Source organism: Triplophysa dalaica, chromosome 14 (genome assembly GCF_015846415.1).
Source record: "Triplophysa dalaica isolate WHDGS20190420 chromosome 14, ASM1584641v1, whole genome shotgun sequence".
Classification (NCBI taxonomy): Eukaryota; Metazoa; Chordata; class Actinopteri; order Cypriniformes; family Nemacheilidae; genus Triplophysa; species Triplophysa dalaica.
Window position 1 is genome coordinate 7,394,602 of NC_079555.1, and position 17,774 is coordinate 7,412,375.

The window sequence follows — 17,774 nt, forward strand, 5'->3', positions numbered from 1 at the left end:
TCAGTGGCTGAGTTGGCAAATTTGGAGGCACACAGAGCTAATTTACAGTAAAAGTCTACTTGCTTTTATTGTTTTATTTTACAATTTTACAACAGAGGGTGTGAACCTTAAACCTTGTAATAGTTGGCTAAGATTTGCCTACCTAACAAATTACTCATAATTACTCATAATTAATATACAACTACAAGTGTTGAGATAGTTCATTCTGTTGGCACACTTTCAGAGGTATGTCTGGTTTACAGTCATACTCAATGATGTCACTTTGTTATGAGCCCTTTTGTTAGCGGTTCTCAAGAGACATGCACAAATGAAAAATGTTAGCAATAATGTCAGACAGCCTGTTTTCCTTCTCTTAAGCATGCAACGCTTCATCTATTAAGACCCATTTTAAACAATTTAGGGAAAACCAGGGTTATCTTTTAGTGATCAAGATGAGACTGTGAATGTGCCTCTATATGTCTAGTAATATAACTACGGACAATAAATAAAGAACAACCAGCATCCAGGTACAGTTCTGCACATATCTAATATTACATAAATGATTATAAAGTCTTTAAAGTAAATAGGATGAATTAAAGTAAACAGGTGTCTGTAAAAATGTAAATGCATGTGCATTATTTTGATGTGCATGTTTTATCAAAACGCGATTTACTGTATTTTGTTCTAACAAAACAGGGTTCTGTAAGGTGTGAACAGGGACTAATAACAGCAATTTTAGCCATTGATGTGGTTGCTCCCCTAAACTACTATGTTCATGAAAAATGACACGTAGGAAACATTAGTAACATAATAGGACACCTTACAAACAGTAGTACCCAGTGACAGGTAAAGGTATCCTAGACAGGGAACTCTCAGGAGGAGTCCTCAGTCAATAAATAATTCAAAAAACTTTAAATAGAGACAGTAAAATATAGAGTGTTATGGAAAACAAACTAGTTGGTTAAGTACAGCATGTCACAGATGGTTAGCTAACATCACACCCTTATACCACAGTGGGCCATTATGTTATCTTTAGACCATCCCGCTTAATGTAGAAAAAATTATATTTACTGCAAAACGAATCATTATTTTTTTATTGAACTTTTTTACATATTTTATAGAAAATCAAACTGTCTAGCATCTTGTTTGAACAGTTAATTTCCTTAATGCCTTAATGCATTTGTCTTTATGACCCCAGCTGAGAAAGCCATGCTGAAAAAAATGATACAACAATGGTTACCATTGCAAACACTATGAACCATTACACACCAGTGTGTTTTGTGGATTTACTGGTTTTCTACTGATTCCTATAAACCCACAAACAGAACCCATCACAATACCAGCGGAGACCCAACGAAACCAGTATCAATACTAATATAACTTAAAATCCATTAGAAATTCTTTGATGGCTTCTAATTGTCCCTGAGTCTAAAAACTGTCGCTCCAAAATCTCATATCTAGACGTATGTTGTCTAATATTTGTCCGTTGATTCAACGCTGGCCTTACCGCGTTCATGTGGCTAAAGTTGTATAGAGGCGCGTGCACGAATCCCTTCAGCTCCGTTCCCGTGCAAAAAATATATTTGAACAGCCACAGTCAGTGCGCGACACCGAGCCTGCCGGGCGACAGCCGCGTCTCTTTTTAGCGAATGTGGAAACACAAACATCCAAACGATTAACTGACGTACACCCTAACGGGAACCGACGTGTAGTGGATTATTTTTAACTGTTTATTTCGGCTACAAACGGATATTTCTCCTGAGGTAAGCGCTGGGGTTAAATCCCTCACTCAAGGATAATGGCTCTGTTGTTGATTTTACTGGGCTTAGCGAGCTAGCTAAAAGCAGCTAGCCGACCGTGAAATAAGACATTTCGCCGTGTTCCTAATACAAATCTCCACATTTGTATACTCGTTTTTGTTAACGCATTGTTATTGTGCTAGAGTCGTCTCTATCCAGATATTTAGTTTTTATTAATGGTCTTAAACGCCGAGATTTTCCGTGTAGCCATTATTAGCCCGGCTTTGCTAGCCCCCTGTGTCCTGCTAGTCAGACACACACACACAAAGTTCAACTGTAGTATGCAACCATTCCGTGACTATTTTAGTTTTGTTCCTTTTTCGTACTCCGTTGTATGCATTCAGGCATGCTGAATTGTTTATATTTAACCTATGTGATGCTGCAGGAGAGTTGGTTCTCATTCAGACAGACAGTCTCAGTTAGCACAGACCATATAGATCGATTTAGAGAATACGATTAATTTCATGAGGTGTAAGACAACATCTGCATACACAGTAGACTTAGGATGGACAGAGTTGGTTAGTTTCCTATGTGTATTGCTGTCACGTGTATATAATAATAAAGCTGTTTGCATGTTGTGTGTATGTGGGAATAAACATTATTGAGGAAAATTAATCTGGCAGCTTCTGAACACTACACACTTGAGCTGTACACATTTGGCAAAATCACCAGATATGAACGCGTGACTGCTTTAAAACCCAAACATTCACATGGGATGTATTTAAAGCTTCCAAGCACACAGACGCCTTGAACTTGGCAATGTGATCACTCCGTTTTGTTTACAAAAGCTTGCCATGGAGATGCTTTGCCTACATCTTTGTTGCAATATTACATTGAGTTTAAACGGGATTTGGTGTTGTTTTTACCCTTTACAATCTTTTTAAGCATCTACCCTATCAATTGCAGTAATTGAGGTTAAGTTGCATTTGGTGTTTCACACAAGATAGGATAGTCAAACCTTATCTGTAACTAACCTATTCTGCTGTGCACTACCACCCAGTTAGTCTCGCGTAGCCAGATCTTAACATTTAACACACATTTTAAGATGGCCTGGCTTCACTGTTCTGTAGAGCTGTAGGTCAACCTAGATCTTTTTGGAACTCTCCACTTTGTTCACAAAGTGTTCAAGAAAGTGTCAGAAGATTGATATTTCTCTTCTGCGGCTTTTTGCGACAAAATATACAGGAAGATTGTGTTTCGGTGTGTCCAGGCACTCGGGAATTAAATCCTACTCTTTCATTCTCTTTACACTTTCACACAGTTATTGATTGTTTACCTATTTTGTACACTGGGCATCGCCTGCGAGCAGTGGTGTGAACTTAAGTTCTTATACAATAGGAAATTCTTGGCTTTGTTGTCACCCCTTCCTGCAGCTCAGTTGCATAATTTTTTTTATCAATGACTGGTCATTTTATTGTGGTTTCGTCATGTTCTGAACCTGTTCTCTGTTGGGCAGCTGCACAAACTTCAGATCAGACCAACTTGGTCGTCCCCCCAATTAAAGTGACATGTGTCTCTTTAAAGTTAGACACCTCTGTTCCAAGGTAATGGAGAGGTAACCTGGCCTTGTTTACAATAGCTTGAAACAGGAGTAAAGAGCAGACACCATTTCACACTCTATCCCATTCTTTTTTTGCCAACTCTGTAGTCTTTTCTCCACCCCCTTGTGGCACCAATATGCCTAGATAATCGCTACATGATCGTAATTCTGGAGGACCATCTGTCCTAGAGTAGCAGACAAGAAGCCTGATGGTTTACGTCGCGTGTATGAGCTTATGTACATGCATGGAGATGGGTGGATTGATTCGGTTTTCACATTCCGTCCCTCCGTGTGTACTCTTAGTTACAGTGCTGCTTCTGAATTATGCTTTTTTTGTTTTCTATTTCATTTGAACTTAGATGTAACATTCGCTTCAAATATTCTGCATTTGGGCTGTTTGCAGAATGTTTATGATTGTGGTGGTATGCTTTTTAGCATTGTATAGACGCATGCATGCAGATCATACATGTCTACAGATTGGATCTGACACGTCATACTTTTGCAGTCACTTTACAGAACATGAGTGAGTGTATTACCTTGTGGTGGATGTAACAATATTATCAATATCGTGTTATATTGTAGGGGTCACATGACTGTATGAAATGATCCGGGCCAAACATAGTGTTAGAAAAATATGATTCACGATACTGATCTCACAATATGATTAATTCACGGTTTAATTTTACAAAATGAGTTGAGACAGAAATGATCAACTGCCCTTTATTATTTCTCAAACACGGCACATTTCTTTGTAAAATAAAAATATATTTTATGTCAAATCTCAAAACAATTTTAAATCAAATTCCAAATCAAATAAAACAAAAACAATACAAAAGTCTCTAAAAAATTACCAAACTAAGACTTTTTGCTTTTCTTTCTTTATTACATTTAAGAAATATCAGCATATCCACGTGTTCCAAATTTGGAGTAAATACAGCGACCCCTGCTGCTCAAAACATGTATTGTGATTAAAATATATACATCCCTTGTATTAGCACTTATACACTGAGCATTCTAGATTTGAGTGTAACCTTAAAGTGATGTGCTCGCCCTCTTGTCATTTCAAACCTGTAGGACTTTCTTTCATCCCCAGAACACAAAAGTAGATATTTTGAAGTTGGTAAGCTAAAAACATACTTCAAAATATCATCATTGGAAATGACAAGAGGATGAGTAAATGATGACAGAATTTTCATTTCAGGGTAAACTATCACTTTAATATTGACTAGTCTCAAGCTCACATACACAAATACACAGATACACAACATAACACATTGTTTCCCATGTGTTGATTGTGTCCTTACCCGCCCTTCTTACACACAGCATGGATCCGATAATGTTTAGAGCTGTTGGTTACCTTAGCAGCCCCAGTCTTGAGCTCTCTGCATATAGAGTTACGGGATACGGCTCTTAATGGATTCTGTCCATTGAGAAGATATCTTAGAGATGAGCAGGAGATAATGGATGGGATAGAATCGCTAATGAAGTGTGCATGTTCTGCATCATTTCTCCTGTTTGTCTTCAGACGTAAAAGCTTCTGTTTTCTTTTTTGAAGTGAAAGGGTGACTTTTAGACATGAGAACCGGGACAATGCTGTTTGTTTAGTGGTGAGATAACCGTTAAATGGGATTCGGTTATAATGCTGTGGAGGAACTATCTACTCACAGTATTGTAAGCTAGAGATTAAATCAGTTCTGCCTGCTGTATGTCTCTAGGATTGGTTTGTGTTCATATTGACTGCAAAAGATATGCTTTGTGAAGGTAATATTCTTTGCAAGGCTGTGAGTGAACGTCCTGTCCTTTCAGCGCATTTGTGGTTAAATCAAGGTGTGTGTGTGTAATGCGGTTTGAGGTATAAAGACCATCTGTTTAGAACACTGAATGTACCAGCTTTATTTCATTCAAAATTGTATTGATGATAGTCGGGCTCACATGATTTTATGTCATTTTTTCCACTGGGAACCTGTTTTGCATCCCAGCGTTGGCGGAGAGGCAGCTTTTACTCGATGCTGTGCTCAGTGACCTGCATGTAAATATTGGTCACGCGCCTTCATTTAAATGGAAATGCTCTGCTGAATATCGGGCCTTTTGTTTAAAATGCTTCTACTGTGTTGATTGGAGCTTTGTACATTCAACAAATCGTTTTGTCGGCACATGATCTGGTCTCTTGGGGGCAGTGTGGAGCACATGGTGGTTTGATTTTCAGGGATGAGCTATAATTGTGTTTTTAATGCAGTATATGAATTCAAATCTATGTTGGTTTCATCTTGGATCGATTTGATATAATCATAAGTTGTGCCATCATTGGGAATCAGTCTAGTCCCTGAGTTTTTTACGTTGATCTTTAAATGTTTATTTGTGTTATTAGAGTATACAAAAACATGTGAAGATTAAGCTATATTTCTAAAAAAAAGAGCTGTTTTAGTTTACTATATTATTAGAGGCAGATGAGTGAGATAACCTAATAAAACAGACTTCCTATTTTACAAGCGTGACCTCTCACATCTTCCCATTTGAATGATAATGTACAAACACGTGAACAAAAGATTTAGCAAATGGTCTGGTCCTTTCAAAAGCTTTCATATCTTCATGTGATTATCAGCTTCATTGTATGGAATAGCTCTGTGATTAACAGATGTTTTTGCATGAAAGAGGAAGAATTCAATCAGAGGGATTTAAGGATTTAACACCTTGTGTAACATTAGGACTTTCAAGGTGATGGGTTTCTTAAGTAGGCTCATGAGAACGGCTTTGTGGAATAGTTGTTTATCACATAGTCTGCTGGGACTGAAGCCCCAAAGGTCACACAGGACAGTCGAAGCTCTGTAATATCACTGAAAAAGGCATCCGAGGATATCTTCCATACCTAATGTCAGTTTCAAGAGTAAAAAGGTCAGGTTGTTTTTATCTGCCTCATTCTAAACATGTGGGTGTGTACTGGGATATTTTGGGTAGTGGTGAGAGAGTGGTGAGTGGCAGTACTTGGTGGCAAACAACATCTTTTTGACTGGTGATGTCTGTGCATAGAGCTTCTTTACAGCAGTAAAGAACTTCAAAGCTGGCAATATTTAATTTGTTTTAATCTGTCATGTTCCCTCGCACTACGTTCAAAGGCATTAATGTGTCCATAAAGCTGCATTGTGAGGGTTACGCAGTTTTTATTAGTGCTGTAACCGTTTACGAGCCGCGTGTCTTAACTGTCGCGTGGAAAGTGTTTTGTTTAGGTTGGCGGCTGCCGTTGAGGTGCTGTGCTGTAAAGTCTCTTTGTCTGAGCGGTATGAATAGAGGCAGAGGCAGCCGCAAGAGGAGGAGCGGTGTAATCTGACACGGCTGGGCCCATGAACAGGTCCCACTCCTCCTCTCTCCTCAGGGAGAGAGAGAGACACGGAGTGGCAGAGCGAGCATGCTGACACCACACTGACATTTGACTCCCCAACCCACAGGCAACAGCGGTGGCAGTGCAGGCGGGACTCTGCCTCGTCCATTCCTCCTTCCTCCTGCGGTCGCTTTGAGAGTTTGCTTCTCCAACAGCGTGTTGCTTCTCTCCGGTTTCACCTCGGAGAGCTGGCGGGGTACTCTTATGTCCAGGGAGTGGTCTTTCTCACACGGTCCTGGAATGTGCTTTTAAGAGGGAGAGCGAGTCAACTCGGCTCACCCCGTTTTTTTCCCTTTTTTATCCCCTCTCTACGGACGTCTCCTTCCAGGCATTGGAAGCTGGATCTGCTTTTGTTACATTCCTGGATTACAGCTATTGTTTTTTTACCTCTTGCTTGATCTACTTTCTTGGTGCCTGGATAAATGCCGGAATTAGTACTAGTGTGAGGTGTTCAAACATCATCTCTTTCCTCCATTGGGAAGGTCGGATGATAGAATACCTAACGCTGGCCTTGGGTGACCTGTTGGAGCAGAGTTTCGCTTGCACTGGTTTCTGAATGAAGGTTTAAGAAACGTTTGAGGAGGAGCCTTTTCTAATGGGCTTTCTTGTTTTCTTTTTATGAAAAGACCATGATGAAGCATCGATCTGATCCCCATGTCGGCCACTGTTAGGCTGCAGCCTGTGTACTCATGGAAGGGGGTGCTCAAGCTCTTTTCTTGCATAGCAGCCCATACTTCCAGTAAACCTAAAGGTAACAGAAACTTGTTCTCTCTCACTTACATGCTTACTAGAACAACCAGCTCACCTGGGAGAGACAAGCCATGCCGGTTTCTTGTGCATTGTATTCAATGTGTTAACCCAAGCCTTCCTTTTGTTTACATATGAAGGAAATCAACCCATTCACGTAGTTGGTTTTCTTAGGGCCTGGTTACATTCCTGGGATTTCGCTGTGGACAAAGAATGGAAATTTTGTCTGTTTTGAGAGACAACACTTTATGTTGTCTCTTCTGTTTGCGTTACGATGCAGAGATCTCTCCCAGCCCTGGTTATTGTTTTCTTTGTAGTGTAATGGGAAGAAATGGAGCTGTCATCACATTCACTGTGTGTGTTACCTCTGCGTCTTTTACACCCTTTGTATTGTGGTAGTTTACACTTGGTTACATGTAAAAGTTTTGGGTTTGGTGGGGGGGATGCTGAACACTAATGTTAGACAGTACAGTAAAGGCAGGCCATGACTCGTCTGCCTTCTGAAGCAACACTTACTCACAGGCTGGAGATTCACATGTCTTTCTATAATCTGTACATAGTGAGTTTATCTCATCTCATTCACTCACTCGCTTTTGGTGGTGAATGATTCAGTTAGATGCTTTACTACATTGAATTTGTTATTTGTTCTGGTATGTTATGATGGATTTGTTATTAGGTGAACTTACAATATCAATTCACAAATATTGAAACATTGTCAGCATTTACTTACCATTAATATTTATTTATTTGAAGTATTGCACTGGCAATTAAATGCAATACTACAGCAAAAATCACTATAAGAGTATTTTAGAATCATATTCTAAAAGAAGAGTAATCTTTAGTATTCCACATAAAATATAAGTAAATAACAGAAATTCATATTCAAAAGATTGGATGCATTATTAATGTAGGTCTAATTAGCTGCAGGTTCAGTGTTAATATTGAAACAAAATTGAGTATTGAATTTTCAAGTCTCTGTTGGTTTTTGTCATTCTGATTTGTGCTATCGATCATCTGCCAGATTTCTACGTTTATACCTCTTAAAATGCTGAACAATTTCACTAGATACTTTAATGCACATTGATCGATCTTCCACCCTGAATTGCATCTGATGAAAAATTGAAGTGTGGCCTAATGTGGAGAAATCAATGTGAAGCAGGAGTGGTATTGTGTTGTTGCATTAGTACTAAACCATAGAGTAGGGCAGGATGTTGCAGCTCCTTTAACAGACTTTACATTTAGAATATGTTTAGCATAGAGCTGTATTTATAGGGGGACATTAAGCAGTTCAGGTAGAGGGCCATGTCAACATGCGGTTAGGATGCGCCATATTTGTAGTTCCGTTCTTTTGGTCCGGACCAAAAAAGTCCTGGTTCGCTCAGCGTTCAGACTTGCATTTTAAAAGCGAACCTATCAAACCTAACGGCTTACGTACGTCACAACGTGATTGGACAGCTTTTATGATTTATATTTTAAAGCGGAACTTAAAAGTGAAAAAAGGTTACCAGACAAGACAAGAAAACAATACTGTGCGCTGGGCAGCACATGCTCAGTGTATGCCTGCGCATATAATGGTAGTTTTAGCAAGCCGGCTACTCGCGAAGACGAGAATACCTCATGAAGTGTTTAAAGCGCAAGCACAGATCTAATCAATAATCATTTTATAGTACCAAATCATTTGATTTTCGGGTCGTATATTATCATCACTTCCTGTTTTTGGTTTGTTTCGATGCTTTTGGTCCGTATTCCATTCATATTTCAATCGAACCGCACCAGAGTTCATTTGAAAGTAGGCCGAGACCCATCTTTTCAGTGTTCTTGCACCGCTTGTTTGTTGCGCACCAGGGTTCGAGTGGCAGCATTCACACTTGCACAGATTAAATGCTCAAACAGAGATATCGCATGCAACCAAATATGACATATGTGAACGCCCTTAGTTTCTCAACATGACGGTATAAAGAAATTTCTGTTCTCCTTGTTCTAGGCTGGTAAATCATATTTTGTAATAAGTGTTGTGATTTTAGAAACTTAACAACATTAATATACAAAAGATGAAAGAAACCACATAGAAGAATTTAAGAAAGTTACAACATGTCAATGTTTTTCTACAGCCATGAACAACTAATTTTTTATCATCTTTTGCAGACATTTTTATTTTGTTTATGTAAACAATTAGTAAATAAGCAGTTTGTTTAGTATGTTGCAGGTCTTTTCCCTGTTTTTTCACTTGTTGTATGTACAATAAAGCATGAAAACTTTTTGGTTCCACAAAAAAAGAGCAGACTTGTTTTGCCGCAACGACTAGATGTGAGACCTGATTGAAAACCAGGAAAACTGCTTTACAGTTGTTAAAGATTTGTTTGTTTGTCTGTTTAAAGACTAACCTCTCTGTTTTTCTTTCTGTCTCTCTCTTGCATTCCAGAGGTCCTCACATTTCAAGGAAAAAAGAGAGACGTACTTAGGAATCATATGGACGAAGGCAAGTTTTATGTTTTATGTTCTCAACGTGCGAGTTCTGTTGTGAAAACATAAAAATTGTACAATTTCATTTAGAGTTTTATGTCAATTTGCAGGCCTTATGTAGGTTGAAACTTGCAAGGGTAAGGTAGGTTCCTCTCGGTTACTTTAGTTCAGTCTGGATTCGTGGTGATGTGGAAAGCTTGAGATAGACCGACAATAAGAGATTCTTCATCCAAAGCAGTGCCTGTAAATATTCTCCATACTCATCTGTTATTTCTGAACCAGTCTGTACCATCAGACTCCCAATTCCTCTGGCCCATAACCAACAAACGCCTGACATGCCCATGTCTACCCAAACCATCATGTGCTGCTTCACGCTGCCATGTCCATGTCCTTGACCTTAATCTCTTCATCCACCAGAGTTTGCCAAAATCTTGTCCATGCCTGCCATCAATTCCATAAGGGCTATTTCCAGAGAACCATCTTCCAAAAATCTGTTTACAAATGAGAATAGAGCATGAACAGTTAATTTTATTGGAACATGTCCCAGAATATATCCAGCAAACCCCTTATGCGATCATCCATTTGTACTTTAGAAGCTTGTTTCCGCAGTAGATTCAAGCCATATACAGAAATGAGCAGAGCTTGTCAAACTTAGCTCATAAATCTTAGCACAAAGCTTTTATTATACATGATAAATACCGCCTCCAATTTTCAGGAATAACACTAATATCCAATACATGTGGCAGACCACTAAGCACATTAGAAAGACCGCAGTAACCACAAACCAAATGCTAACATCTACTGTACTGTGCAAACGCAGCTCCTGACCACAAACATCTTGGAATTTGTTTCCCTGACATCAGGCCACATTATTATTCTATCTGATAAAACAGCAAGCCAGAGCTCAATAAAACTAGCATTTGCAAGCTCATTTCATGCCATGAGGTTCTTTATTCCCACCATAACTGTACAGATGGAATTACTGTATATATTATCCAAACGTGCCTCTCACTTTTTAAAGTACAACATTGGCTGTTACTGTGTTCAGTTACTTGCTAATTCACGTAGATGGTCGTGTCAGAGGTCACTCACATTTGTACAGTTCAAAACAAGCAGAACAGCTCCTTCATTTCACACCCTCCGTTTATTTTTAATCTGGAAATTGTTTCTGCACAGTTATTTATTTTGTGAGTGACATCAGTGGCCTCAATTATACAGATTCAGATTTGAATTTCACGGCACCAATACTTCATTTTCCATTAGGAGTTTTTCTTCTGGAGTAGAGCTGTTGTAACGTTTGTTTATTCAAATAACCCCAAAAAGAATTCTAAATGGTTATATTTCTAAAAAATGCAGAAGAAAGATGTCATAAAGGTTTGAAAAGACAGGAGGGTAAGTAAATGATGACAGAATTTTCACTTTAAATAACAAATTGGATATATATATTTTTTATGCCTCGTGTTAAGGTCTTTTGTTTCCTGATTTTATTTTTGCCAGCGCTTATCATCTGTTCTGTCAGGAATCGGCCTTTTATCTTTTGCCAAACACATGGTATCTAAATTTACAGTCTGTGCGCAGCGAGACTTGGGTTGCAGTGTTGAAAATTTGACAGTAAACATTAGGATACTTGAGACATGACTTTGACTTGGTGGCAATTACCTGTGACTTGACTTTGAAATGAGTGATAACTCCAGAGAGACTTCAGCCCTTTTGCTTTTGCTGTAGGGTGTGGTATGTGGTTGGTCTCTAAAAATAAAAATAAAAAGTGCCCATGATGTAAATGTAAATAATACTATTGTGTGAAGGTAAGCATCCAAGCTAGCATATGATTCATGTCTCAACCAGTTGATGAATATAGAAAACAGATTAAAGACTATAAATTAGAATAATTATAGTAATTATTGTTGTTATTAATAGAATTGATAAATTATCAACATGTTGGTCATACTAGTCTAGTTTTTGAACTAAATATGAAATAAGTTAAGTCTCCAACACTCCACGGCTTACTCTTAGAACTTGACTCGTCTTGATATGAACTCGGACATCCTGAGATTTTACCAAAGAATTAACATTACTTTACCAAACAGTCACAGATTCAGAAAATACCTGACGCAATTATGTAAAAACAGATTCTAGGACAGAGTTACCTTCAAATGAACACCTAGGATACAGCCTTGCTCAACTACTTATGTTACTCTTTGTTTAGTCTCTATGAATGTGAATGAGGTTTGAAGTTACCTTGTCTGTTATTGTTTAACAGACTTAAGAATACAAAAAGGAGACTTAAAAATACAATCTTGGGTATTTCAGTGTCTTTAGGCTGTAGTTTGGGCTTTCTCTTTTGTTCTTTCTTCCGAACTCCATTAGAGTGCGCTCCAACCACTTCCTCTGGGCTTACAGGATTTCCTGTAATATGTGATGGACGGCAAACTTTCCACTGACACAGCAGCTCAGAACTGCTAGAATCAAAATGTGCCACATTGCTTTTATTCCCAGACAGTGTAGACGTTTCTAGAGAAAATCACCAATGTTACAAGAACTGCTACGGCATTGCATTCTCCAAGACCAATTCTTCAAACACTATTTATATGCCATGTAATTTCCACACTAAAAGTGCTTTTCTGACTTATGAAAATATGTATACAACTCCCTCTTGGCACAGTGAACTACGAAGTAAAACATATATCTGACCATAAAGATATACAATGTTGTTTGCTTGAAAAAAATCCAAGCCACCCATGTCGGACTAATTGTTTGATGAATTGACATTTATTCTTGCTCGTATTTAAGAGCACAATTATACGGATGAACAAAGGCATGATGTTTGAACATGCTGCTCTGGAATGCTTCTTCTCCGTCCCCCCTCAGGAAACCAACATATATCTGACGGATTGATTTTGGCCTTGGCAGTAGTAGCGTATTTTGCTTGCCAGCCAAGACTTATAAAAGTCAGTATCCATAAATAATCCCATCTCACCAGTTTGCTCTATCTCTCAACTGCAACTCTAAACTAGACTGGCCTGACACGCTGTCTTGCCCTCAAGTCACAATCCAATTCAGTTAGCCTTTTTCTCTTTTGTGAGACACGTAGATCACTTCAGCTGTCGTTGAAGCTCAGTTTAATGGAGCGCTGCTGTTGTAACACTAGTCTACAACAGCAATCAGCCGCTGCGTCTCTGTAGCGGGAAGTTGGCTTGCTATCTCTTTGGCTCAACTTCCAGAAGGCAGACTCTCTTTGGCTCTCTCGTGTATCAATGACACCACACACAAGCAATTTTGGCCACAGACGGCGTAAGATAGACGTTATCATAAACTCAGAAGCAGTGTTCTTTCCCTAACACCATATAGATGTAAACCCTCAGCCCAAAACCCCCTAAGATTCAAGACATCGATGATAGATGGGGATTTTGTTCTAGGCGCTAATCTTAACCACGTTTCAGAATATCGATCCAGGAATGTGTAAATCATATATATTAATATTTTACCTTCATATCTTTCTATGCCTGGAGTCAGTAGAGCCAACAGCATGCTTGGGCTAATTTTGGCCCTAGGTGTCATACCCAGAGAGCTGCTGAGTGAGGGGGCTAAAAATACATTAGGCTTTATCAGAACAGATGTGTTTACTAGCAGATTCTAAGCCACCTACACACACACACTGAGCTGCGCTGTCTATCCACTCCCCCGCCCTGCTTGCTGGCACCGTCCATATTCCTTCACATGAGACGTTTCAGGGCGCTCTTATCCAGCTGTGGTGCTCTTTTGTTCTGTGTTCCTTTTATTTCCCACTTCACTGATGTCTGTGTTTCATCCAAAAGCAGGCATTTCATTTGATTTACAGTTGAGACCTATCGGCAGATGTGTAAATGTAGGGTATATGTAGTGGTGGGGTGTCACAGCTGGGTCACACCCCCTTTCTTTCATGCAGCAGGGAAGAATCCATCTCCGTTCTCATTTTCCTACAGGTCGTCCCATAAGCATAGACACTGCTTACTGCAGCTAGTTGCCATAGAAACATTCCTGCAGCAGACATGCGCTCTAGACATCGGAGTCCACGCTCACTGTCTGGCTTTTTAAAAGCGTGAAGATCTGTGCGTTTTGCTCACGCTAGAAATAGCTCCGAGCGTTCCCCAGAGGCCCACATGTGACTTTATTGCTTGCAATAGACGGCTATATTTCTGAATAGACTCGGCTGTGAGCAAGGCCATGCAATTCACGCTTGCCTGTGTTCCTGAATTTATGATTTTATACTCTGTTATTCAGCAGAAATGTGTTGGGGATATGCAAATAATTTATTTTGAAAATGTCTTGGATTTTTAAATGTTCGAGGAAGAAAAATGTAATTAACTGGTCGGTAGGTCTTTGTGACCCCTCCCTAAATTGTGTACATTTTCCCTTAAAGTGATATCACACCCAAAACATTTTTCCATCTCCATCCTTTTTCTCACGCAGAACACAAAAGTAGATGTTTTGAAGAATGTTGTCAACTGGCCCCCATTCACTTGCATTGGGTTCGTGTCCATACAAAAGAAGTGAATCGGGGTTAGTGCTGTTCGATTAACAACTTTCTTCAAAGTGTCTTCTTTTGTGTTCTGCATAAGAAAGAAAGTCATAAAGGTTTGAAATGACAAGAGGGTGAGAAAATTATGACAGAATTTTCATTTTTGGGCTGTGTTTTAAAAAAACTGCTGGAAAAAGCTCAGGTTTGAAATTGTTTTAGCTTAGTTTCTTTCAATGTGCTTCGAGATCATTTAATTTCTACACTAATTCTCCTCTCTCTTCCTTTTCTTTCTTCAGAAATGAGTCGCCAGACTGCCACAGCGCTGCCCACAGGAACCTCAAAATGTCCCCCCTCTCAGCGCGTCCCTACCTTGTCGGGCACCACGGCATCCAACAGTGACCTCGCCAGCCTGTTCGAGTGCCCTGTTTGTTTCGACTATGTGCTGCCCCCCATCCTGCAGTGCCAGAGCGGCCACTTGGTATGTAGCAACTGCCGGCCCAAGCTCACCTGCTGCCCCACCTGCAGAGGCCCGCTCGGGTCGATCCGCAATTTGGCCATGGAAAAAGTGGCCAACTCCGTGCTGTTTCCGTGCAAGTATGCCTCGTCGGGCTGCGAAGTCACCCTGCCCCACACAGACAAGGCCGAGCACGAGGAGCTTTGCGAATTCAGGCCGTATTCTTGCCCCTGTCCTGGCGCTTCGTGCAAGTGGCAGGGTTCGCTTGACGCTGTCATGCCCCACTTGCTGCACCAGCACAAGTCTATAACCACGCTACAGGGTGAGGATATTGTCTTTCTGGCCACAGATATCAACCTGCCTGGGGCAGTGGACTGGGTCATGATGCAGTCGTGCTTCGGCTTCCACTTCATGCTCGTGCTGGAGAAGCAGGAGAAATACGACGGCCACCAGCAGTTCTTTGCCATCGTGCAGCTGATCGGCACAAGGAAACAGGCGGAAAACTTTGCCTACCGGCTGGAGCTTAACGGCCACCGGCGGCGGCTAACTTGGGAGGCCACGCCACGTTCCATCCACGAGGGTATCGCCACCGCCATCATGAACAGTGACTGCCTGGTTTTTGACACCTCCATCGCTCAGCTGTTTGCAGAAAACGGCAACCTGGGCATTAACGTCACCATATCCATGTGCTGAGGACTAATAGCTGTGCATACTTGAATGCATTACACACACAGTCATACGTACAAATACAAACGACATTTCAAAACACTGCAGGATACCTTGAGTTGTGCTTGGGGGGAGTAGCTAACCTAGGGAACATTTTTGCCGTTGTATGTTCAAAGTAATCATCAGATAAACTCGTCGGTTGGAGCTTCGCACGTCCAACCAGAATTTACTCCTAGGTTCTCAATTTTATGCTACAATATTCTATAAGTTAAATAATTAATGTATTCTACATTTTTGAGAGCATCTTTCATTGCCCTTGAAGGTATAGGAAAGCCACGTTTGTTGAATGGACATTTGCAAATGTGGCATTTGAGGCAGGGGTTGGGGAAACTGCACGCCAAGCTGGACGACGATTGGGGATATTGATCAATTTTGGGGTGGGTTTGCTCAAAAGGGGCAGCCCTGTGAGCACCTTTTTGTTTCCGTTTTGTTTGTTTCCCCAAGACATTTTGCATTTCAGTTCAGATAAAACACTAACTTTTATGTTCAAATATTAGGTTTTGTTTTACTCTTGTCTTTTTTTAACTGCAAATTTTCCCTCGAGTATGAAATGGAAAGGTTTTGGTAATTGGTGCATGACCACTGGATAAGTTAAAATAAGTCCAGATTTCATTTTAGAAGTCTTGTTTGTTTCTGCCTGTCACTGCAGTATTTCTTCTGTTTGTTTTGAAGGGATGGTTTTGCTGAGAACTTGGCGCGTGCACATCGAGCCAGATTACAAAATCGATTTGTGCTGTATTTCCGTATTTGTAAAACCATTAAAAATACTTTTTTCTCATGACATGGAATCCCTCCATTACAAACAATGAAATAAACACTGCATTGAGTATCGGGCTAGGAGCAAGGGCAAATATAACAGTTATGAAATTGTCATAATTATCATTTTGTAATGAAATAAGAAAATGGAATGAAAAAGGCTGTTGTAACCTTGTGGCTAATCTTCAGTGTTTGTAGATAGTGTTGTTCTTCAGAAGACCTCAGTGTCTTTTTCTCTTTTTGTAAGTCAATATTTTTGTTGTTGTTGTTCTTTGTCTGTCTCTATTTCTGTTTTTTTTATTTGCAAGAATAGGGTGAAGCAAAGCCAAACATCTCTGTGGATACATTGTACTGTTGCTAGTCCTGATCTCTAATTTTATTATGTTTATTGTTTGTTTTGTTCTATTTTGCCAGTAAATAAATCTATCTTTTTCATATTCTTTGTGAATTTTTACTTCTCCGTACCATCTGAAGGTGTGTTTGTGCTGTTTTTCTCTTCAGCTCATACATAAGAATATGATTTCATATATAGGTGGTAGAACATATACTTCAGAGTTTGTTCCAAAATGTGATGACAACGTTTAAAAAAAATCATGTTTTTTATGTTATCATGTGTTTATTGTGTTAGTTCGCTGTATTTCTTTAGTTAGTATGGCTTAAATTAAACAAAATGAAGTTTGGTTTTTATTAATTGGAATGCACATTAACAAAAAATTATGAAAAATTATCTCATTATTTATTATCTCATTTCGAAACCAAACTCTTCAAATTTAACTGTCAAGTTAGGTAAAACGGTATTTTTTTGGTACCATTATGCAAGTATAAAGGATTAAGACACCTTTTGTTGTCCATTTCCATGTGTCTGTTTGTTTTCTAGAATGTTTAATTACTGTTATCAAATAGCTTTACAGTGAATATTTCTGTTTAATGCAGAAACTTTAGTTTTTTCTGACAATTCTTAATCATCATCAAACCCTGTGACCAACCAGCAGTTAAACTATTTAACCTTCATCGCCAGGCATTTCAAAACACACCCTATGTTTACCCGTCATGGCTGTCATTCAGGTATTACTCTCTTTAATGAAGGGCAGGTTGTGTAGCATTCCACATCTAATTATCATTGTTAAAATCTACAAACCGGAACAACTTCAGGTGCAGCTGTCAAAGAGAGACCCTATTGTAACATAGCATTTCAAGTTCAAATTAAGGGTATATTTGGCATTTGTTTAGTGTTACTTGGTTTTGGATATAAAAATATAAACACACATATACTCGATATAAAGAGAATGTAACACGTGTTATTTTTAACACGTTGTTTGTGTTATTTTCATGTTATTCTTTGTAACCCTTTGTGTGTTACAAACACATTTTTAACACATTAAAGGCCGAAATTTGCGTCCGAAATTTTGCTATGTTAAAAAATATATATAATCTCA

General features: G+C 39.3%; 1 protein-coding gene across 2 annotated transcripts; it reads left to right on the plus strand.

Moving 5' to 3' along the window:
* The first annotated feature begins 1,559 nt into the window (after positions 1–1,559).
* On the plus strand, positions 1,560–16,775 carry siah1 (siah E3 ubiquitin protein ligase 1). Of its 2 annotated transcripts, XM_056766437.1 has the most exons (4): positions 1,560–1,742; positions 6,762–7,445; positions 9,864–9,920; positions 14,699–16,775. In XM_056766437.1, exons 2-4 carry the CDS (start codon positions 7,349–7,351, stop codon positions 15,547–15,549), a joined length of 1,005 nt encoding a protein of 334 aa, XP_056622415.1. In that variant the 5' UTR covers positions 1,560–1,742; positions 6,762–7,348; the 3' UTR covers positions 15,550–16,775. The 2 variants fall into 2 exon arrangements, with proteins under 2 accessions (XP_056622415.1, XP_056622416.1); XM_056766438.1 differs by lacking the exon at positions 6,762–7,445.
* The last annotated feature ends 999 nt before the right edge of the window (positions 16,776–17,774 follow it).